The 22,784-nt window shown below is 46.4% G+C and overlaps 2 protein-coding genes across 2 annotated transcripts in view; one reads left to right on the forward strand and one right to left on the reverse strand.

Moving 5' to 3' along the window:
• The window catches only part of nthl1 (nth-like DNA glycosylase 1), a 324,946-nt gene that overhangs the window by 28,012 nt on the left and 274,150 nt on the right, over nt 1–22,784 (reverse strand). The window lies entirely within an intron of this gene.
• LOC144510443 (uncharacterized) overlaps nt 1–22,784 on the forward strand; it is a 69,343-nt gene that overhangs the window by 5,926 nt on the left and 40,633 nt on the right. Inside the window, exons 3-11 of the mRNA XM_078239888.1 lie at nt 2,757–2,906; nt 4,443–4,603; nt 13,866–14,039; nt 14,844–14,985; nt 15,126–15,313; nt 16,616–16,757; nt 19,159–19,325; nt 21,450–21,525; nt 21,638–21,712. Of these exons, the coding sequence (XP_078096014.1) occupies nt 2,757–2,906; nt 4,443–4,603; nt 13,866–14,039; nt 14,844–14,985; nt 15,126–15,313; nt 16,616–16,757; nt 19,159–19,325; nt 21,450–21,525; nt 21,638–21,712 (1,275 nt within the window). The remainder of the gene's footprint in view (nt 1–2,756; nt 2,907–4,442; nt 4,604–13,865; nt 14,040–14,843; nt 14,986–15,125; nt 15,314–16,615; nt 16,758–19,158; nt 19,326–21,449; nt 21,526–21,637; nt 21,713–22,784) is intronic.

A 22,784-nucleotide genomic window follows, 5' to 3' on the forward strand; every position in this document is an offset into this window, starting at 1 on the left:
ATAACCCTCCAAGCACAATTGGTAACTAATTCCCTGTAACGTCAAGAAAAAAATGATAGTGTAGGGGCGCTTAGTAAATTCAAATGGCAAGCTACTTTTAACAAAGGTGTTAACACCTTTTATTAACGTGTGAAGGAATTGCTGCTGGGGTTGGGGACATTGGCCGGGATTCTCCGACCTCACTCGTGGCTGGGATTCTCCAGTCCCGCTGCTGTGAATGGAGATTTGACTGGGCGCCAAGTTCTCCTTTCTCACTGACAGGGGTAGCGGGACGTACGGCATCGGAGAATTCTGGCCATTGGAACAGGAGGAAGCTTTTTGGACAGTCAAGCCTGCTCTAACATTCAATGAGAGGAGAGCTGATCTGTGACATAACTCCATACACTCACCTTTGCCCCAAATTTCTTTCGTCAGCAGAAACCTACTGATCTCCGATTTAAAATGAACAGTTGACCCAGCGTTAATTACAATTTGTGTTAATGGAAGTTAGATGAGGCGCATGTGGAGCATAAACACTAACAAAACAGTTGGGCGGCTGTCCTGTTTCTGTGGAAATTTGGGCAAAGAAATGGCAGATGGAGTTCAATCCTGATAAATGCGAAGTGATGCATTTTGGTAGAAATAATGTAGGGAGGAGCTATACGATAAATGGCAGAACCATAAAGGTGTAGATACGCAGAGGGACCTGGGTGTGCAAGTCCACAGATCCTTGAAGGTGACGTCACAGGTAGAGAAGGTGGTGAAGAAGGCATATGGCATGCTTGCCTTTATAGGACAGGGCATAGAGTATAAAAGTTGGGGTCTGATGTTGCAGATGTATAGAACGTTGGTTCGGCCGCATTTGGAATACTGCGTCCAGTTCTGGTCGCCACACTACCAGAAGGACGTGGAGGCTTTGGAGAGAGTACAGAGGAGGTTTACCAGGATGTTGCCTGGTATGGAGGGGCTTAGTTATGAGGAGAGATTGGGTAAACTGGGCTTGTTCTCCCTGGAAAGACGGAGGATGAGGGGAGACTTAATAGAGGTGTATAAAATTATGAAAGGCATAGATAGGGTGAACGGTGGGAAACTTTTCCCCAGGTCAGTGGTGACGTTCACGAGGGGTCATAGGTTCAAGGTGAAGGGGGGGAGGTTTAACACAGATATCAGAAGGACATATTTTACACAGAGGGTGGTGGGGGCCTGGAATGCGTTGCCAGGCAAGGTGGTGGAGGCGGACACACTGGGATCGTTTAAGACTTATCTAGATAGCCATATGAACGGAGTGGGAATGGAGGAATACAAAAGAATGGTCTAGTTTGGACCAGGGAGCGGCAAGGGCTTGGAGGGCCGAAGGGCCTGTTCCTGTGCTGTATTGTTCTTTGTTCTTTGTGCTACAAATTGGTTTGTGTCTGCGGACAATGTGAATTCACACAAATATAATCACTGGTAGTCATTTCTGGACTTCCAGTGCTTTACATTCAAGTTAGCTGTCAGCTGCAGATACTTTAACCTAAGTTCTGTAAAAATGCAAATATCTTTCATTATATTTGGCATTTTTAATGACTTTTCAAATAATTTTTTACAACTTTTCTGTGCATAATGGTGTAATTTTGTTTTTATTCATTCATGGGACATGGGCGTCCCTGGCTGGGCAGGCATTTATTGTCCATCCCTAGTTGCCCTTGAGAAGCTGGTGGTGAGCTGCCTTCTTGAACCGCTGCACTCCATGTGCTGCGGGTTGACCCACAATGCCGTTAGGGAGGGAATTCCAGGATTTTGACCCAGCGACTGTGAAGGAACGGCGATATATTTCCAAGTCAGGACGGTGAGTGGCTTGGAGGGGAACTCGCAGGTGGCAGTGTTCCCATGTCTCTGCTGCCCTTGTCCTTCTAGATAGAAGTGGTCGTGGGTTTGGAAGGTGCTGCCTAAGGATCTTATGGTGAATTTCTGCAGTGTGTCTTGTAGCTGGTGCACATTGCTGGAATGGAATGCTTTCCTTCTTGAAGGATCAAGTTCCACCTTGTAGTTGGCATGGTTTGAAGTGGTGTAAGGACCCCTCAGTGTTGTCCCCAGAAGCGCACAATCTGCTGTCACCTGTGCTAATGGGCAGCACTCTTGCCTCTGGGTCAGAAGGCAGTCGGCTCAAATCCCAATTCAGGGCAAAAGCATGTGATCCAGGTTCCACACTTTCATTGCAGCACTGAGGGAATGCTGCACTGTCAGAGTGGCTATCTATAATTTGAGGCAATAAAGGGAATTCCCATCTGCTGTCACACGTGGGTATAAAAATCTGTGGCACTTTTTTGAAGAAGAGCAATATTTATTTATCCCTCAATCACCATCAGTATAAAACATATTGAGGGGAATTTTCCCATCCTGCCTGCCACAGGGATTGTAGTGGGTGGCGGGGGAGGGGACATGCAAAGGTCCGTTGACCTCGGGCAGTATTTTCCGGTTTCGGGGCGAGAACGGCCGCAAGATCCCACCCTTTATCTGGCCATTGTTACATTGTTGCTTGTGGGAGCTTGCTGTGCGTAAATTGGCTATGGCTCTTCCCATATTACAACAATGACTAGGCCATGAAATTACCCCATTGGCTATTGGGGGTGCCAAGAGGTTGTAAGAGACCCACTGGAAGTGCAAACCTTTCTCGGCCCGCTATTTTCATTTTCCCCCCTCCAGCCATCCCATGGATTCTTGGAGGAAGGTTGTCGATTAATAATTCACCACAAGAGCCACAGTGATTGTTCTCTTTCTGATGGATTTAATTGTAGGCATTACTTTTGGTCACGGCGAATCATGGAAGCAAATGAGAAGGTTCGCCCTAACCACCCTGCGGGATTTTGGAATGGGGAAGAAAACCATTGAAGACAAAATACTGGAGGAAACCAATTTTCTGATAAAAATGATTGATTGTTATAAAGGTAAAAGGAAATTAAGAGAATTATCAGTGTTTCTTGCCTCTGAGTGCTTCTATTAATTAATAAATGCAATTGTGGATAAAGGAATTGTCAAAATGTGTGGCACAGAAAGAGGGCCATAATGTCCCTTTGACAGAATAATCCTATTGATTGATGCCAAGAGCTCTGTAACTTCCTCAGATATGACTTCAAAGAGTTAATCCGCAACTGATGTGACCAACTGGCTTATAGTTTTCTCGATTATTTGTCTCTCAATTCACGAACTGTCCTCCAGTTGCTCAACATGTTTTGTTTATTTATTAGTGTCGCAAGTACATTAACTTACATTAACACGGCAATTAAGTTACTGTGAAAATCCCCGAGTCGCCATACTGTTCAGGTACACTCAGGGAGAATTTAGCATGGCCAATGCTAAACCAGCACATCTTTTGGACTGTGGGAGGAAACTGGAGCACCCAGAGGAAACCCATGCAGACATGGGGAGAACATGCAGACTCTGCACAGATAGTAACCCAAGCCGGGAATCGAACCTGGGTTCCTAACGCTGTGAGGCAGCAGTGCTAGCCACTGTGCCGCCACATGAATTTGTACACCTTGGGAAGATTAAAAAATTAGGAACATAGGAATTAGGAGTAGAAGTAGGCAAATTCAGCCCCTCAAGCCCGCTCCGCCATTCAATCAGATCATGGCTGATCTCTCCCTGGTCTCAAAGCCACCTCCCCACCTGTTCCCGTATACCTCTTTCCCTTTTTTTATTAGAAATATCTCCCTCTTGAAACCATTCAACGATTCAGACTCCACCGCGCTATGGGGCAGCGAGTTCCACAGATTCACAACCCTCTGCGAGAAGTAGTTCCTCCTCATCTCAGTTTTAAATCTGCCACCTCTCAACCTATACCTGTGACCTCTTGTTCAAGATTGCCCCAAAGGAGGAAACATTTGGTCTGCATTTAATTTATCAAACTCTTTCAAAATTTTATATACCTCGATCAGATCCCTTCTCATCTTTCTAAACTCCAGTGAGTACAAGACCAAACTGTTTAATCTCTCCTCATACGTCAACCCTTTCATCCCCAGAATCAATCAAGTGAACCTCCTCTGAACTGCCTCCAATGCCGCAACATCCTTCCTCAAATAAGGAGACCAAAATTTTACACAATACTCCAAATGTGGTCTCACCAACACGCTGTACAATTACAACAATACTTCCCTACTTTTATATTCCAGTCCTTTTGCAGTAAACACCAACATCCCATTTGCCTTTTTTATTACATGCTGCACCTACACACCGACTTTCTGTGATTCATGAACACAGACACCCAGATCCCTCTGCCCGGGCACATTTAGGTAATAATTTGCCTTTCTATTTTTTCTGCCAATTCTCATCAGAACTCTTGTTTCTTTTCCCTCCTACCATTTGTTAACACCTTTTAGGGAACAATCTCGGTGCATTACTTACCTGACACACAATATAGTTACTTACTGTGATAGGATCAGTGTTAGATTGTGTGTAATTTTTTTTTAATTTTTCTTTTGCAGGCAAAATATTTAACCCTACCATCGAACTGAACTCCGCTGTCGCCAACATAATTTGTTCAATAGTTTTTGGTGACCGATTTGATTACGAGGATGAAAGGTTTGTCAATTTAGTGAAGAGAGTGAACGAAAACATTCAGATTCTTGGTTCCCCCATGATCCAGGTAAATCCCTTCTTTCATTAGCAACTGAAATATATTCCAAAGAACCTTTGTGCCCGGCTCAAAGGGGTCTTTGAGTGGAGTCACAACGAGTACATTATATTGATAAAGTTGCTTTTTTCACATGGCAAATTAATTTAGGGAAGAACTTTGGTCATGGTTTGCATTACACCCTACTTAATTATCTATCCAATGGGGAGGGAAAAACATCTCCGTATATTTGGACAAAAAGTCCCTTAAGCCATGTGCATTGAAGTGCTCCTTACTTTTACAAGAGATTAAGGGCCCGATTTTACCATTTTCATTCGAAGTGTTGAATCTTGACGCAATTCAGATCCGACTTGGAAACCTGTTCTCAGGCGCCCCAATACGCATTCGGCCTGAAAAAAAAATCTCGAGTCCCATTCGCGCTGTGGGCGGGGCTTAGCACTGCCGAAACGATCGGAGCTCTGAACTGCGCATGCACAGTTAGAAAAAAATTTGAAAAAGCGCGCCCTTGTTAGATTGCTCCCGGGCCGCAGAAAGCAGAGAAAGTGGCCCGGGAGGGATGGTCCCCACAGACATCACTGCCCCCCTTATCAATCCCCCCCCCCCAATACCCACACACATCACTGTCCCCCTTATCCACTCCCCCACTAACCACACACATCGCTGTCCCCCTTATCAACCCCCCCGCTACCCAGACCGATCACCACCCCTGCCCCCCTCCCCCCTCACCGATCGCCCGCAGAGTGGCAGTGGACCTCCCTGCCCCCCTCCGCCCCCCTGCCCCCCCCCCCACCAGAGATCCATCTGACCCCCCCACCAGTGAGCGATTGCCCCCCCACCAGAGATACAACTTACCCACCTCCCTCCTCCTCCCCCCCCAAGAGAATGGTCTGGCCTCACTCACCCCCCCCTTCCTGCCCCCCCCCCCAGACAACGATCAGGTCTCACTCCTCCCCCCCTCCCCCAGAGAATGGTCTGGCCTCACTCACCTCCCCCTCCCAGAGGAACATCTGACCTGCCTCCTCCTCCCACCCACCAGACAATGATCATCCCTCCCCGCCCCCAGACAACGATCAGCCCTCCTCCCCCCACCAGAGATACATCTGACCCGCCCCCTCCTCGTCCCCCCCCAAACCGGGCAACGATCTGGCCTCACTCCCCTCCCCCCCCCCACCCCAACCAGAGAATGTTCTGACCTGCCTCCCTCCTCCCCCTCACCACTGATCTGAGTCAGAGAGCTGTTGGAAGCTCGGAACGCGCCTCATCAGCAGCTGGAGCGCCCGATTCAGACTCTTATTCAGCAGGTCCAATCCGCCACGGTTCCGGATTGGCAAATGCGGTGGTAAAGGGGAAAATGCTGATAAAGTTGGGCGGGCAGTTCATTAATTCAATTTAAAAGCGTGCAAATGCATTTAAATCGCCGATGCGCCCGTTTTGGGCGCGAATCGAATCGCCGCCATTCCTGGGTTTCGGTAAAGTGGCCATCTGTGCGGGCGCGGATCGCGTTAATGGCCTCACACCTGACTTTGCCACATTTTCACGCCCAAAAACGGGCACGATGCAATGGTAAAGTCGGGCCCTAAGTTTATTTATTAGTGTCACAAGTAGCCTTACATTAACACTGCAATGAAGCGACTGTGAAAAATCCCCTAATCGCCACACTCCACCTATTTGGGTGCACTGAGGGAGAATTTAGCATGGCCTATGCACCTAACCAGCACATTAGCTATGAGGAGAGGTTGGATAAACTCAGTTTGTTCTCACTGGGATGGCGAAGGTTGAGAGGTGATCCTAACAGAGGTCTACAAGATTATGAGTGGCATGGACAGAGTAGATAGTCAGATACTCTTTCCTAGGGTAGAAAAGTCAAGTACTAGGGGACATAGATTTAAGGTGCATGGGGAAAAGTTTAGAGGAGATGTGCGAGGCAAGTTTTTTTACAGAGGGTGGTGAATGTCTGGAACGCGCTGCCCGGGGAGGTGGTGGAAGCAGGTACGATAGCGGATTTAAGGAGCAACTAGATGAATACGTGAATAGGATGGGAATGGAAGGATATGGACTCTGTAAGTGCAAACGGTTTTAGTTTAGGCAGACATAACGATCGGTGCAGGCTTGGAGGGCCAAAGGGCCCGTCCCTGTGCTGTACTTTTCTTTGATCTTTGTCCTTTGTCTTTCGGACTGTGGGAGGAAACTGGAGCACCTGTACGAAAACCACACAGACACAGAGAGAACATGCAGACTCAGCACAGACAGTGACCCAAGCTGGGAATTGAACCCGGGTCCCTGGCGCTGTGAGGCAGCAGTGCTAACGATTGTGCCACCGTGCCACCCCAGAGGGAGGTTATTCTGTCCATTGTTTAATTTGATTTGATTTATTATTGTCACATGTATTAGCATACTGTGAAAAGTATTGTTTCTTGGAAGCTATACAGACAAAGCATACCGTTCACGGAGAAGGAAACGAGAGAGTGCAGCATGTAGCGTTACAGTTATAGCTAGGTATAGAGAAAGATCAACTTAATGCAAGGTAGGCCCACTCAAAAGTCTGATGGCAGCAGGGAAGAAGCTGTTCTTGAGTCAGTTGATACATGGATCAAATGGATGGGAGGTTGGTTTGCGTGATGGATTGGGCTACATTCATGACCTTTTGTAGTTCCTTGCGGTCTTGGGCAGAGCAGGAGCCATACCGAGCTGTGATACAACCAGAAAGAATGCTTTCTATGGTGCATCTGTAAAGGTTGGTGAGAGTTATAGCTGACATTGTGCTTGAGCTGGTTCAATGCCTAAAAATTCCAGAACAAATTCCATTGCCCTTATATCACGACATGACTTGAGGGGAGTGATCTGTCTTCCCAGAAGCAGTGGAAGAAGGCACACAATCCTTTTGGTACCAATTATAGGAGTTCTGATGTTCCAGTGGTAGGCTGTGTCGATGAGGGCTAGGCAATTTATCTGGACAGAACTCTTCCTGTTGCTACCTGTTGGATAGCAAAATGAAAACCACCTGGCTCCAGTACCCTGTGGCAATACTACAGGTTCCAGCAGCCTGAGGAAGGTCATGTGACATACCTCCCACTTCTTCACCTGGATTTTGAACAAAGGCTGTATTTTCCCAGGTCTGTACTTTTGAGCGGTTTAACAGAGGAGTCAAGGTCCCTTTTGACCTTGCAAACATACCATCTCCATGGCCAGAGCTCTGCCTTAGAAATGTAAAGAGTATTGGAGCATTTCTTTGGAATTTGATCCTCTGCAATCAACAAGAACAAGAACAAGAACAAAGAACAATACAGCACAGGAACAGGCCCTTCGGCCCTCCAAGCCCGCGCCGCTCCCCGGTCCAGGATCGAATCCTGAATCCAGGATCCCCGCCCAATTTTTCAGCCTATCTACATACTAATATCCTATCCCCGAGCTGTCCCTCACAGCTATGACGCCTTGTTCATCACAACCTATTAACTCACCCCTACCCCCCATTTTAGACCATGTGATCTCCAGGGAGAGGCGAAAACCCAGAGTGAAAACCCCAGGGCCAATATGGGGAAAAAAAATCTGGGAAATTCCTCTCCGACCCCCTGAGGCGATCGAAACGAGTCCAGGAGATCACACTGGCCCTGATCGGAAAATGCTTCCCAACCCTATTCATTTCCACTTCCACGAACACCATATGAATTCCCTGCCCCCGAGACAGGTTCCCAACTATCCGCAGTCTCGCTCTGTACTGGCACCAGCAAGATGATCATAGAATGAAGCCTTGAAACGAGAAACAAAGAACAATTAGCCCACGCCGCTCCCTGGTCCAAACTAGACCACTCTTTTGTATCCCTCCATTCCCACTCCGTTCATATAGCTGTCTAGATAAGTCTTAAACGTTCCCAGTGTGTCCGCCTCCACCACCCTGCCCGTCAACCCATTCCAGGCCCCCATGACTCTCTGTGTAAAATATGTCCTTCTGATATCTGTGTTAAACCTCCCCCCCTTCACCTTGAACCCATGACCCCTTGTGAACGTCACCACCGACCCGGGGAAAAGCTTCCCACCGTTCACCCTATCTATGCCTTTAGTAATTTTATACACCTCTATTAAGTCTCCCCTCATCCTCCGTCTTTCCAAGGAGAACAACCCCAGTTTACCCAATCTCTCCTCATAACTAAGCCCCTCCATACCAGGCAACATCCTGGTAAACCTCCTCTGTACTCTCTCCAAAGCCTCCACGTCCTTCTGGTAGTGTGGCGACCAGAACTGGACGCAGTATTCCAAATGCGGCCGAACCAACGTTCTATACATCTGCAACATCAGACCCCAACTTTTATACTCTATGCCCCGTCCTATAAAGGCAAGCATGCCATATGCCTTCTTCACCACCTTCTCCACCTGTGACGTCACCTTCAAAGATCTGTGGACTTGCACACCCAGGTCCCTCTGCGTCTCTACACCCTTTATGGTTCTTCCATTTATCGTGTAGCTCCTCCCTACATTATTCCCACCAAAATGCATCACTTCGCATTTATCAGGATTGAACTCCATCTGCCATTTCTTTGCACAACTTTCCAGCCTATCTATATCCTTCTGTAGCCTCTGACAATGTTCCTCACTATCTGCAAGTCCTGCCAGTTTTGTGTCATCCGCAAACTTACTGATCACCCCAGTTACTCCTTCTTCCAGATCATTTATATGAATCACAAAAAGCAGAGGTCCCAATACAGAGCCCTGCGGTACACCACTAGTCACAGGCCTCCTGCCGGAAAAAGACCCTTCCACTACCACCCTCTGTCTTCTATGACCAAGCCAGTTCTCCACCCATCTAGCCACCTCCCCCTTTATCCCATGAGATCCAACCTTTTTCACTAGCCTACCATGAGGGACTTTGTCAAACGCTTTACTAAAGTCCATATAGACAACATCCACGGCCCTTCCTTCGTCAACCATTTTGGTCACTTCTTCAAAAAACACCACCAGGTTAGTGAGGCATGACCTCCCTCTCACAAAACCATGCTGACTATCGTTAATGAGTTTATTCCTTTCTAAATGCGCATACATCCTATCTCTAAGAATCTTCTCCAACAACTTCCCCACCACGGACGTCAAGCTCACCGACCTATAATTACCCGGGTTATCCTTCCTACCCTTCTTAAATAACGGGACCACATTGGCTATCCTCCAATCCTCTGGGACCTCACCTGCGTCCAGTGACGAGACAAAGATTTGCGTCAGAGGCCCAACGATTTCACCTCTCGTCTCCCTGAGCAGCCTTGGATAGATTCCATCAGACCCTGGGGATTTGTCAGTCTTTATATTCTCTAACAAACCTAACACTTCCTCCTTTGTAATGGAGATTTTCTCCAACGGTTCAACACTCCCCTCCGAGACACTCCCAGTCAACACATCCCTCTCCTTTGTGAATACCGACGCAAAGTATTCATTTAGGATCTCCCCTACTTCTTTGGGCTCCAAGCATAAGTCCCCACTATTGTCCCTGAGAGGTCCGATTTTTTCCCTAACAACCCTTTTGTTCCTAACGTATGAATAAAATGCCTTGGGATTATCCTTAATCCTGTCTGCCAAGAACATTTCGTGACCCCTTTTTGCTCTTCTAATTCCCCGTTTGAGTACTTTCCTACTTTCTTTGTACTCCTCCAGAGCTCCCTCCGTTTTTAGCTGCTTGGACCTAACATACGCCTCTCTTTTCTTTTTGACCAGTCCCTCAATTTCCCTGGTTATCCACGGTTCTCTAATCCTACCCTTCCTATCCTTCTTTTTTACAGGCACATGCTTGTCCTGTAGCCTTAACAGCCGTTCCTTAAAAGACTGCCACATACCAGATGTGGATTTACCCTCAAACAGCCTCTCCCAATCAAGAGCTGCCAATTTCTGCCTGATCCCACTAAAGTTAGCCTTCCCCCAATCCAACACCTTACCCTTGGGACACCACACATCCTTTTCCATCACTATCCTAAAGCTAACAGAATTGTGGTCACTATTTGCCACATGTTCCCCTACCAAAACTTTGAAGACCTGACCGGGCTCATTCCCCAGTACCAGGTCCAGTATAGCCCCCTCTCTAGTCGGGCTGTCTACATATTGTTCCAATGAACCTTCCTGTACACATTTTACAAATTCCTCCCCATCCAGAGTCCCTGCCCTCAGTGATTTCCAGTCTATACCAGGGAAATTGAAGTCTCCCACTACAACAACCCTATTTTTCCTGCACCTATCCAGTATCTCCTGACATATCCATTCTTCCACTTCCCTTGGGCTGTTGGGGGGCCTGTAGTACACCCCCAACATAGTGACTGCGCCTTTCCTGTTTCTAAGCTCCACCCAGAGTGATTCGTTACACGACCCCTCTGAATTGTCCTCCCTCTGCACCGCTGTAATATGCTCTCCAACTAATACCGCTACTCCCCCACCTCTTTTGGCCCCTCCTCTGTCTCGCCTAAAACACTTGTACCCCGGAATATTCAGCTGCCAGTCCTGTCCCTCTTTCAACCAAGTCTCTGTCACCGCAACCACATCCAAATTCCTTGTGCGCATTAAGGCCCCAAGTTCATCTGTCTTACCTGCTACGCTCCTTGCATTGAAGTATAAGCACTCCAGACCTCCAGGCTCAGTGAGGTCGTCCTCCCCCAGAGTGCTCTTCTTCTTTGCCAGCCTTGTCCCAGCCCCAAGCTCGTCCCCAGCCTCCACTCTTATAGACCTAATAGTTTGATCCCCACCCCCCTGCCATACTAGTTTAAACCCCCCCGAACTGCACTAGCAAAGCTCCCAGCCAGGATATTTGTGCCCTTCCAACTTAGTTGTGACCCCTCCCTCTTGTACAGGTGCCATCCTCTCCTGAAAACTTCCCATTGATCTATGAAAATGAAGCCCTCCCTCCTGGACCAGTCCTTTAGCCAGGCATTCATTTGTACCAACTCCCTATTCTTAGCCTCACTGGCACGAGGCATTGGGAGTAGCCCAGAGATGGCCACCCTAGTGAGCCTACTTTTTAACCTATTTCCCAACTCCCTGAATTGCTCTCTTAGGACCCCCCTACTCTTCCTATCTACGTCATTTCCACCAATGTGTATAATGACATCCGTTTCTTTATCTTCCCCTTTTAATATGCCTCCTATCCGCTCGGAGACATCCGTGACCCCAGCACCAGGTAGGCAGACTACCATCCTGGAGTCCTGTTCGCCCCCACAGAATCGCCTGTCTGTGCCTCTGACTGACGCATCCCCCACCACTATCGCTCTCCTAACCCCTCTCTTCCCTTTCCGGGAATCACGGGACATTAGCGCAGCTTTAGAGATAACAAGGCTCCTGCTGGTTTGCTGAAGGCTAGAAATTCCCCTGATATGAGTCATGGCTAGTCAGGCATATCAGGCCTTTGCCCAGTTTTAAAATAAAAGTAGCCAGGTTGACATTGCTAAATATTTTCCCTCCTGTCTTCTGGATGGGACACTGCCCTTGGTCTAGATCTTCATTACGTCATTAATTTTCAACTACCAGATAGGATCTATACTTTGTGTTCCTTGCTACCGTACCACAGAATAATGTTTCACAAGTATATGTTGGGAAAGGTAGCAACATTCTGCTTCTTTCACCAATTCTGGCTCTTTCACAGCAACAAATGCCTAACAAATGCCACCAGGGGGGCGGCACGGTGGCACAGTAGTTAGCACTGCTGCCTCACAGCGCCAGGGGCCTGGGTTCAATTCCTGGCTTGGGTCACTGTCTGTGTGGAGTCTGCACATTCTCCCCGTGTCTGCATGGGTTTCCTCCAAGTGCTCCGGTTTCCTCCCACAGTCCGAAAGACGTGCTGGTTAGGTGCACTGGCCATGCTAAATTCTCCCTCAGTGTACCCGAAAAGGCACGGAGTGTGGTGACTAGGGGATTTTCGCAGTAACTTCATTGCAGTGTGAATGTAAGCCTACTTGTGACTAATAAATAAACTTTAAGCTTTAACTTCAAACTTTAAAACTGATTTGATTTATTGTTGTCACATGTACTGGGATACAGTGAAAGGTATTGCTTCTTGTGTGCTATACAGACAAAGCATACTATTCATAGAATACATAGGAGAGAAGGAAAGGTGAGGGTGCAGAATATAGTGTTACAGTCGTAGCTAGAGTGTAGAGAAAGATCAGCTTAATATATGGTAGATCCATTCAAAAGCCTGGTAGCAGCCGGGAAGAAGCTGTTCTTGAGTCGGTTGGTACGTGACCTGAGATTTTTGTACCTTTTTCCCAATGGAAGAAGGTGGAAGAGAGAATGTCCGGGGTGCATGGAGTCCTTGATTATGCTGGCTGCTATCCCGCGGCAGTGGGAAGTGTAGGCAGTGTCAATGGATGGGAGACTGGTTGGCGTGATGGATTGGGCTACATTCATGACCCTTTGCAGTTTCTTGTGGTCTTGGTCAGAGCAGGAGTCATACAAAGCTGTGATACATCTGGACAGGATGCTTTCTATGGCACAGCTGTAAAAATTGGTGAGAGTTGTAGTGGACATGCTGAACCTCCTCAGCTTCCTGAGAAAGTAGAGGCATTATTGGGCTTCCTTAACTGGAAAGGTGTTTGTTCCCAAAACTTAATTCCCAACCAACAGTCATTTCCATCAGCTCCTCTTCTGTTTCCCCACTTACGCAATGAAGCAGTGTAGCAATCCATAGAATCATCGAATCCCTACAGTGCAGAAGGATGCCATTCAGCCCATCGAGCCTGTGCCGACAACACTCCCACCCAGGCCCTATCTGCATAACCCCACATATTTACCGTGATAATCCCCCTGAGACTAAGTGGCAACTTAGCATGGCCAATCAACTTAACCCACACATCTTTGAACTGCGGGAGGAAACCAGAACACCCGGAGGAAACCCACACAGTCACGGGGAGAATGTGCAAACTCCACACAGACGGTCACCCAAGGCTGGATTTGAACCCGGGTCCCTGGCGCTGTGAGGCAGCAGTGCTCACCACTGTGCCGCCCAGCATGGTGGCACAGTGTTGAAAGTGAATCTCTAAGTGAGTTCTGCTTATCCATGTTTAAATATTCAGAGTTCACATTCTGTTCATCTCACAAAGTTGGCAAAGATCTTTTTTTTCACATGGTCAACAGTCACGGTGTTGGCAACCAGAAACTCAGTCAGTCGTGGAAACGTTAATCTCGTTTTCCAAATCTCACTTTTCTTTGTAAATGTTATAATCTTGTCACTTACTTTGAATGTGATTATGCTGTCCCCTTGTATTGTTAGATGCAGCATATTCAGGCTAACATTGCTTTCATTTTGATTCTATAGCTTTACAATGCACTTCCCTTCCTGAGATTCCTGCCTGGAGCACACAGGAAAATATTCTCCAATGCAGAGCAGATTCTTGATGTCCTCAATGGCTTCTTCAGGGAAAACCATCAGAAACTCGATGAGAACGACCTGAGGAGTTACATTGATGTGTTCCTGTTCCGACAACAAAAGGTAGAAACTCTATTTCCTTTTTAAGAAGCATTGTCGATTTTCTATAAGCTACATTTATGGATTTCGCGCGGGACGGGTGGTGGCGGGGGAAGGCAACTTTATTCAATCCAGCATGGCATGATGGGCTGAATAGCTTCCCTCTAGGCTGCAGATCCATGGTCCTGTGGAAAGGGATTGGAAAGTGATTCTTATTAAAAAGAAGCAACTCAAAATGCCAATTGCATCTTTCAGAACCTCAACCCTTTGCAATCAATGAAGTCCTTTTAAAGTGTAGTCATTGTTGTGGATTCAAAAAACGTCATTAAAATCTGGCCATTACCACATTGCTCTTTATAGGAATTTGTTCTGTTAAAAATGGCTGTACGTTTCCTACATTCAAACTTCAACTACACATTCTTATAGAGCACCTTATTGGCTGTAATGCTCTTTGGGATACCCTAAGGTCATGAAAGATGCAATGGAATAGATCTTCCTCGCTATATATCTGCCAGAGAAGGCAGCCACAGCATTGATTTGACACCATGGACGCTCAGCCCCAAGACCAGAAAATCCCACCTGAGGTCAACGAACCTTTGTATGGTCCATGTCCCACCCGCTATGATTCCCATGGCAGGCGGGACGGGGAAATTCCACGACTTATCCAAAAGATGATATAGCGCTTCCTCATTAGAGTAAATGCATAGCTGACTCCTTTTCTGTGCTGCGTTTTCCAATAGTCAATGCTTCAGGTTAGTCATGCATCATAGGCCACGGTCAACTGGTTCCAAACCTGATTTTCAATGCTTGCGTTGTTAATTTCAATAGGAATCAAAGAATCCTAAATCATACTTTCATGAAAACAACTTGAGGTACTCGACGTTCAACCTATTTGCTGCAGGGATGGAGACCACCTCAACCACAATTCGTTGGGGAATGCTTCTGATGATGAAATATCCAGAGATTCAGAGTAAGGAGCAGTCTGATTGATTCCAGCTTGACCTTGTTGTATCATTTTGTATGCCTCATATTCTGGGATTATCAAGCATGTGATTCTGAATATAGTCATAAACATAATTCCAATTACTTTTGAAAGTGTTTGTCTTGCAGAAAAGGTTCACGAGGAAATTATCAGAGTCATTGGATCAGACCGATCTCCCAGAATTGAAGATCGCAAAGGTTTGCCGTACACTGACGCGGTGGTCCACGAAATCCAGAGGTTTGGTGACATCGTGCCCCTTGGCGTCACACATGAAACCACAACAGACACAACCTTCAGAGGATTCTTCCTTCCAAAGGTACTCCAGGGGATGTATGGCCACTGCTGAGCCCTGATATTCAAAGTTTATTTATTAGTGTCACAAGTAGGTTCACATTAACACTGCAATGAAGTTACTGTGAAAATCCCCTCGTCGCCACATTCTGGCGCCTGTTCGGGTACACTGAGGGAGAATTTAGCGTGGCCAATGCACCTAACCAGCACGTCTTTTCGGACTGTGGGAGGAAACCGGAGCATCCGGAGGAAACCCACACAGACACGGGGAGAATGTGCAGATTGCACACATACAATGACCCCAAGCCAAGAATCAAACCCAGGTCCTTGGCGCTGTGAGGCAGCAATGCTAACCACTGTGCCACCATGCCACCCTACTGACATTTAATGGAGAGTCTCGGGGTGTGGGAGGAAGGAGCTTCCAAGGTTGCATCTAATTGTATTGAGCACATTTATGCCTAACTGGCTCGCTGTCATCAACAAATGTACGATTTTATATGTAACACAAATAATATGAATCACAGAATCCTACAGTGCAGAAGGAGGCCATTCGGCCTAACGAGTCTGCACGGACCACAATCCCACCTAGGCCCTATCCCCATAACTCCATGTATTTACCCTAGCTCGTCCCCCTGACACTAAGGGGCAATTTAGATTGGCCGAATGAGTTACTGAACAATGTTAAAGTTGAGCCATGGAAGGGAAAATTCAGACAGGTGACCAGGGCAGCACGGTGGCAGTGGTTAGCATTGCTGCCTCACATCGCCAGGGACCCGGGTTCGATTCCCGGCTTGGGTCACTGTCTGTGTGGAGTCTGCACATTCTCCCTGTGTCTGCGTGGGTTTCCTCCAGGTGCTCTGATTTCCTCCCACAGTCCAAAGATGTGCGGGTTAGGTTGATTTTCCATGCTAAATTGACCGTAGTGTCAGGGGGGCTAGCAGGGTAAATGTTTGGGGTTGTGGGAATAGGGCCTGGTTGGGATTGTGGTTGGCACAGATTCAATTGTCCGAATGGCCTCCTTCTGTACTGTAGGGATTCTAAGATTCAAATGCTTTGCTAGAGAGGCAAGTTTTAAGGAACTTCTTAAAGGAGCAGACAGAGAGGTTTGGGAAGTGAGTTCCAGAATTTGGGGCCCAGGCAGTGAAAGGCTCCACTGGTTGAGTGATTAAGGTATCAGGGCTATTGAAGAGGCCAGAATTGGAATGGAAATGCAATGTTTAAACGAGCATGAAGATTACTCATTAACAACTGTGCAAATATTTTCAGTAATGCAGTTTGAACACAACAGTTAAAGTTTCACATTGAAATTATATTTTAATATTTCCAGGGAACCCATGTGATTCCATTGCTGTCCTCCGTGCTGTATGATAAAACCCAATGGGAAAAACCAAATGAGTTCAACCCGTCTCACTTTCTGGATGCTGAGGGCAAGTTTGTGAGGAGAGACGCCTTCATGCCTTTCTCCGCAGGTAGCACAACTTATGATTTTTTTCTGGACTGTGTATTCCCTCCCTACCTGGGGAACTTAAAATGTCAGAAATGCAGCATTAAAGGAATTCTAATTCTTTTATCTTTTCTGGAGGGTGTGGATGGTAAAGGTGGGGGTTGTGGTTGTACAAAGGCCTGGGCTATTGTCAAAGAGTCTGATTTCAACCAGGGGAGTGAATAGTCATCAGGAGCTGGAACCACGGTGAATTTCTCTTTTACCTCAGACAGCCAAAAGCTACTTACCTCTGCATAGGTGAGATTACCAAGCAACGCACAGGCAACAAATGAATGAACTTAAAAATGCACCTTTCACAAGCTCAGGGCATCATACTGTGCATCTCACCAATATTGTAAAAAGTGTGGTCACTATTGAACTATAGGGAAACATAGAAACTAGAAGCAGGAGTAGGCCATTCGACCCTTCGAGCCTGCTCCGCCATACATTTTGATCGTGGCTGATCATCAAATTCAATATCCAGATCCCGTCTTCCCCCCATATCCCTCGATCCCTTTAGCCCCAAGAGCTATATCTAATTTCTTCTTGAAATCACACGACGTTTTGGCCTCAACTACTTTCTGTGGTAGTGAATTCCACACATTCACCACCCTCTGGGTGAAACTCTAAAGACAATTCACACACAATGGTCAACCTGGCTTCAGTCAGTCTCTGCTGAAACATATTCCTCTGACAATGAAGTCTTTCCTTATCCAGCTGGCACATGAAGGAACAATGTGGGACTGAGTACAATACTGCCCACACAGTAATGTAAGAGAGCGCATGACCCGCACCTAGGGGTCAGTGTAGTGTTAGACAGAGCTGTGTCATAAGCAAGCATGGAGACAGCCAGCTCCTAGCTTGAACCGTTACCATAGAATCCTTATAGTGCAGAAGGAGGCCTTTCGAGCCTACTCCAACTCTCTGAAAGAGGATCTTACTCCAACTCTCTGAAAGAGAATCCTACCCTACCCCTGCAATTACGTGTTTTTTGCCACAGCTAATCCACCCAACGTATACATCTTTGGACAGCAAGGGACAGCTTAGCATGGGCAATCCTCCTAACCTGCACATTTTAGATTGTGGGAGGAAACCGGAGCTCCCGGAAGAAATCCACATAGACACTGGGAGAACGTGCAAACTCCCAGTCTCCCAGAGCCAGAATCAAACCTGATCCCAGGCGCTGTGAGGCATCAGTGCTAACCACTGTGCCACCGTGTCGCCCTGTATGTTTAGTGCATATCTGTATCTAGTTCTTGTAGTTAGTAAATATATGGAGTTAACCTACTGAAGACCATGAAGACTTCATTAAGACCCACTGAATGGTATCGAAAACCCTAGTACTGCCCTGGGAGCATTAGCCTAGATTCTGTGCTCAAGTCTGCAGTGCATTTTGAACCTATAACCTTCTCTCTTAAAGGTGAGAGTGCTACCCACTTAGCCTTGGCTAGCAGATGATGTCATTGAGGAACTTGTTGAACAGACATGAAAACTGGTGTCTAAACCTCAAGGTGTATTTGTTTGTTTTGAAAAGGCCGTATAAAACTACAAAACTATACTGGTTATTTTAAAAATCATTCTGAATAATTTTGTTTTTTTTAATTATTCAATTGTGGGACTTGGGCATCGCTGACTGGCCAGCATTTATTGCCCATCCCTAGTTGCCCTTGGAGGGCAGTTGAGAGTCAACCACATTGCTGTGGCTCTGCAGTTACACATAGGCCAGACTGGGTAAGGACGGCAGATTTCCTTCCCTAAAGGACATTAGTGAACCAGATGGGTTTTTCCGACAATCAACAACGGTTTCATGGTCCTCAGTAGATTCTTAATTCCAGATTTTTTTTTGTTGAATTCAAATTCCACCATCTGCCGTGGCGGGATTCGAATCCAGGTCCTCCAGAACGTTAGCTGAGTTTCTGGATTAATAGTCTAGTGATAATACCACTAGGCCATTGCCTTCTTAGACAGAGCAGGAGCCATGCCAAGCTGTGATACATTCAGAAAGAATACTTTCTGTGCTGCATCTGTAAAAGTTGGTGAGAGTCATAGCGGATATGCCGAATTCCCTTAGCCTCCTGAGAAAGTAGAGGCATTAGTGGGCTTTTTTAACTATAGTCGGCTATAGTGCTATGAAGCCCAACTAGACGCCCAGCAGTTTTATTTTATTTTCGGCATTAGTATGAGGATAAGCTGTTTCACTCCAGGTATGATTCAAGTGACCCACTAGGGAGCTTTTATTAAACAAAAGTTTATTTAAGAACACAAGGAGAATTAGCATAACAAATTACAAGACAAACAGGACACAATATAATCCTTAACAGCTAGCTATCTCTGTTGTTCCAATGCAAAAGAGCATCATTGACATTTTTGGAACTCTTTTTCCACAGGTCGTAGGGCCTGCGTTGGTGAGACCCTGGCTAAGATGGAACTGTTCCTGTTCTTTACGGCTCTGGTACAAAAATTCACGTTTCAAATTCCACCAAATGTCCGCGAATTGGGGCTCGAGTCGGGTGTGGGTTTTACTGCATTCCCTAAGTACCCGTATGTGTGTGCAGTCCGTCGCTGATTTAAGCACCTCCTTCATGATTGACATAATTTTCCATTTTACCAACTTTCTTAATCATTTCAAGAAATGTGTGTGTTTTTTCCTTTACACAGTAGCTGTTATGTTTGTCAGTGGGCCGAGTCATGGAGGTGAGGCTTTTGGCATGTTCAGGCCACATCTGGTCACTCATGTACAAACAGCTTCAGTGAATTGAGAGATAGAATATTGAGTTGTGAACACCCAGAACTTGCCGGGCCTATTATCCTGTCACTGCTAATTGCATCACACAAACACCATCCAACCCTGAACTTCCCAGTTGTTTTTAAAAATAAATTTCTAGATCTGCTAATAAATTGCTCGTTGGATACATGGCAGACCCTAAAGTGGACGGTGGTTTGGGTTGAGGGTGTTTGATTGGGGGCGCACAGTGGTTAGCACCGCTGCCTCACAGCGCTACACTCCCAGATTCAATTCCGGCCTCGGGTCACTGTCTGTGCAGAGTCTGCACATTCTCCCTGTGTCTGCATGGGTTTCCTCCGGGTGCTCCGGTTTCCTCCCACAGTCCAAAGATGTGCAGGTTAGGTGGATTGGCCATGCTAAATTGCCCCTTAGTGTCAGGGGGATTAGCGGGGTAAATGCGTGGTGTTACAGGAATAGAGCCTGGGTGGGATTGTGATCGGTACAGACTCGATAGACCGACTGGCCTCCTTCTGTACTTTAGGGATTCTATGACTCAATGGGCCGAAGGGCCTCTTCTGCACCATATGATTCTATGATAGTAAATTGCTGCAATAATTTTGGAGTGGAGGTGAAATCCGTTGTATTAATAGTATATTTGCCAATTATAAGTGAAGGACGCATCACGTTATTACCCTGACTTTTATACACATAGATTTTGCTAAACCTAGCATAAAGGATAAATCGCCAACCCCCTCCCCCCGCGCCCCCCCCCCCCCTCCGCCCGCCCCACCACTGCTCAACCCATATGGCATTTGTTTAATACATAGTATTGTGCCATCATTTGTGAAGCTAATAACTCATTCTTGCAAGTGACCAGATTGCCAATATTCCTGGAGGTTTCATTGTTTGACCTCTTCCCTTCACCTATCTAGCCCCATGCCAATGCCATTGTGTCCATCCCCGTATGCCCAGCTAATTGGTGAACAGCCTCTTCATTACATGATCAAATGATTCTTGACTGTCAGTCATTTATCCCTGTCACCTATTTTACATGTAAATAACAATGGTGTTCAGAGAACGAAGGAAGTTTTGATGCCCCTACAATCTCCTTTGCTGGATTACTCCTAGCAATGTTCTTCAATTCCTGGACACTCTCTGGAAGCCCTAGCATAGCCTTCCCCAACTGCGTTTTATTTGAAAGCTTGGATCAATTTGCAAAGTTAACTTCTGGAATGAGAAGTGGATGCTACAGATTCATGTGAGGTCTTTAACCTGCCACACACGTAGAAAGGTCACCTCTTTCAGCAACTACCCAGGAACTGGGAACCGACAGTCCAGTTTTGAGATGTGTTCAGGAGGGTAAATAAAATTTCTCAAAAGCCTTTTAACAACGCTTGAAGAAACCCCAACAAATGTTAGCCAACTGTTGGTTATTCCATCAGTGTTTTTTTAAAGTCAAACATTCAGCTAACACTCGGGAAACAATTGAATCTGCTTCCACTGTCCTTTTAGGTGGTACATTCCAGATCACAATTTGCTGTGTAATTTTTAGTTCACATGTTGTCTTGGTCCTTTTGCAAATTAAAATGGACTTTATACAATCATAGAATCCATACAGTGCAGAAGGAGTTCATTTGGCCCATCGAGTCTGCGCCGATCACAATCCCACCCAGGCCCTATCCCCATGACCCCACGTATTTACCTTGCTAATCCTCCTGACAGTAAGAGGCAATTTTAGCATGGCCAATCAACCTAGCCTGCACATCTTTGGAGTGTGGGAGGAAACTGGAGCAGCTGAAGGAAACCCACGCAGACACGGGGAGAACGTGCAGACTCCACACAGACAGTCACCCAAGGCTCGAATTGAACCCGGGTCCCTGACGCTGTGCGAGGGAACAGTGCTAGCCACCTTGCCGCCCCGTCCCACAAGTGGTATCTTCCATCCCACTGAAGGTGACCTGCCACGAGGTTCTCCAGTGGAGCGGCCGGCAAATAATGCAAATGGCTATTGACTTTGGGGCGGCCAATGGTGAGATGTCTCTACTGTCGGAAAACTTGCCGCAGTGGGAGCTGGGAAATCCTAGCCTAAATCTGTGACCTTTTGGTTCCTGACCCCTATGTACCTTTCCGTTTTTATTCAGATTTCCAGTTTCCCTTTATTCACTTTATCACAATCCTCCCTGATTTTGTGTACTTCAATCAGATCTCTTCCTTATGTAAAATTTCTGATCTTCCTGTACAATCATCTTTGTTATGTCAAAGTACGATTCATTAATTTGTAAACTCTTGTTGTTGTACTCTTAATAAATTACTGGCTATAATGTTTATTGTGTATCATTAACTTCCTGTGTTACTTGACCATTGATTCCTAATTAAATTCTTATACTCATTGTCTCCTTTCAACAGTTTTAAGCGTTATCACTGAAATCTGAAATCACCTTCATTTTAAAGTTTTAAACTTTAAACTTTATCAGTGTCACAAGCAGGCTGACTTTAACACTGCACTGAAGTTATTGTGAAAATCCCCGAGTTGCCACACTCTGGCGCCTGTTTGGGTACACTGAGGGAGAATTTAGCACGGCCAATGCATCCAACCAGCACTTTTGGACTGTGGGAGGAAACCGGAGCACCTGGAGGAACCCACACAGACACGGGGAGAATGTGCAGACTCCACACAGACAGTGGAATACTGTGTACAGTTCTGGTCACCCTATTATAGAAAGGATATTATTAAACTAGAAAGAGTGCAGAAAAGATTTACGAGGACGCAACCGCGACGTGATGGTTTGAGTTATAAGGAAAGGCTGGATAGACTGGGGTTTTTTCCTCTGGAGCGTAGGAGGCTGAGGGGTGCTCTTATAGAGGTCTATAAAGTAATGAGGGGCATAGATCAGCTAGATAGTCAATATCTTTTCCCAAAGGTAGGAGTGTGGTAAACTAGAGGGCAAATGTTTAAGGTGAGAAGGGAGAGGTACAAAAGGGCCCAGCGGGGCAATTTTTTCACACAGAGGGTGGTGAGTGTCTGGAACAAGCTGCCAGAGATAGTAGTAGAGGCAGGTACAATTTTGTCTTTTAAAAAGTGTTTAGACAGTTATATGGGTAAGATGGGTATAGAGGGATATGGGCAAAACGTGGGCAATTGGGACTCGCTTAGGGGTTAAAAAAAGGGGCGGCATAGACAAGTTGGGCCAAATGCCTTGTATCCATGCTGTAAACCTCTATGACAGTGACCTAAGTCGGGAATCAAACTCAGGTCCCCAGCCATAACCAGTAGATTTAGTTAACAGA

The sequence above is a fragment of the Mustelus asterias genome, chromosome 23, assembly GCF_964213995.1.
Source record: "Mustelus asterias chromosome 23, sMusAst1.hap1.1, whole genome shotgun sequence".
In the NCBI taxonomy this organism is placed as follows: Eukaryota; Metazoa; Chordata; class Chondrichthyes; order Carcharhiniformes; family Triakidae; genus Mustelus; species Mustelus asterias.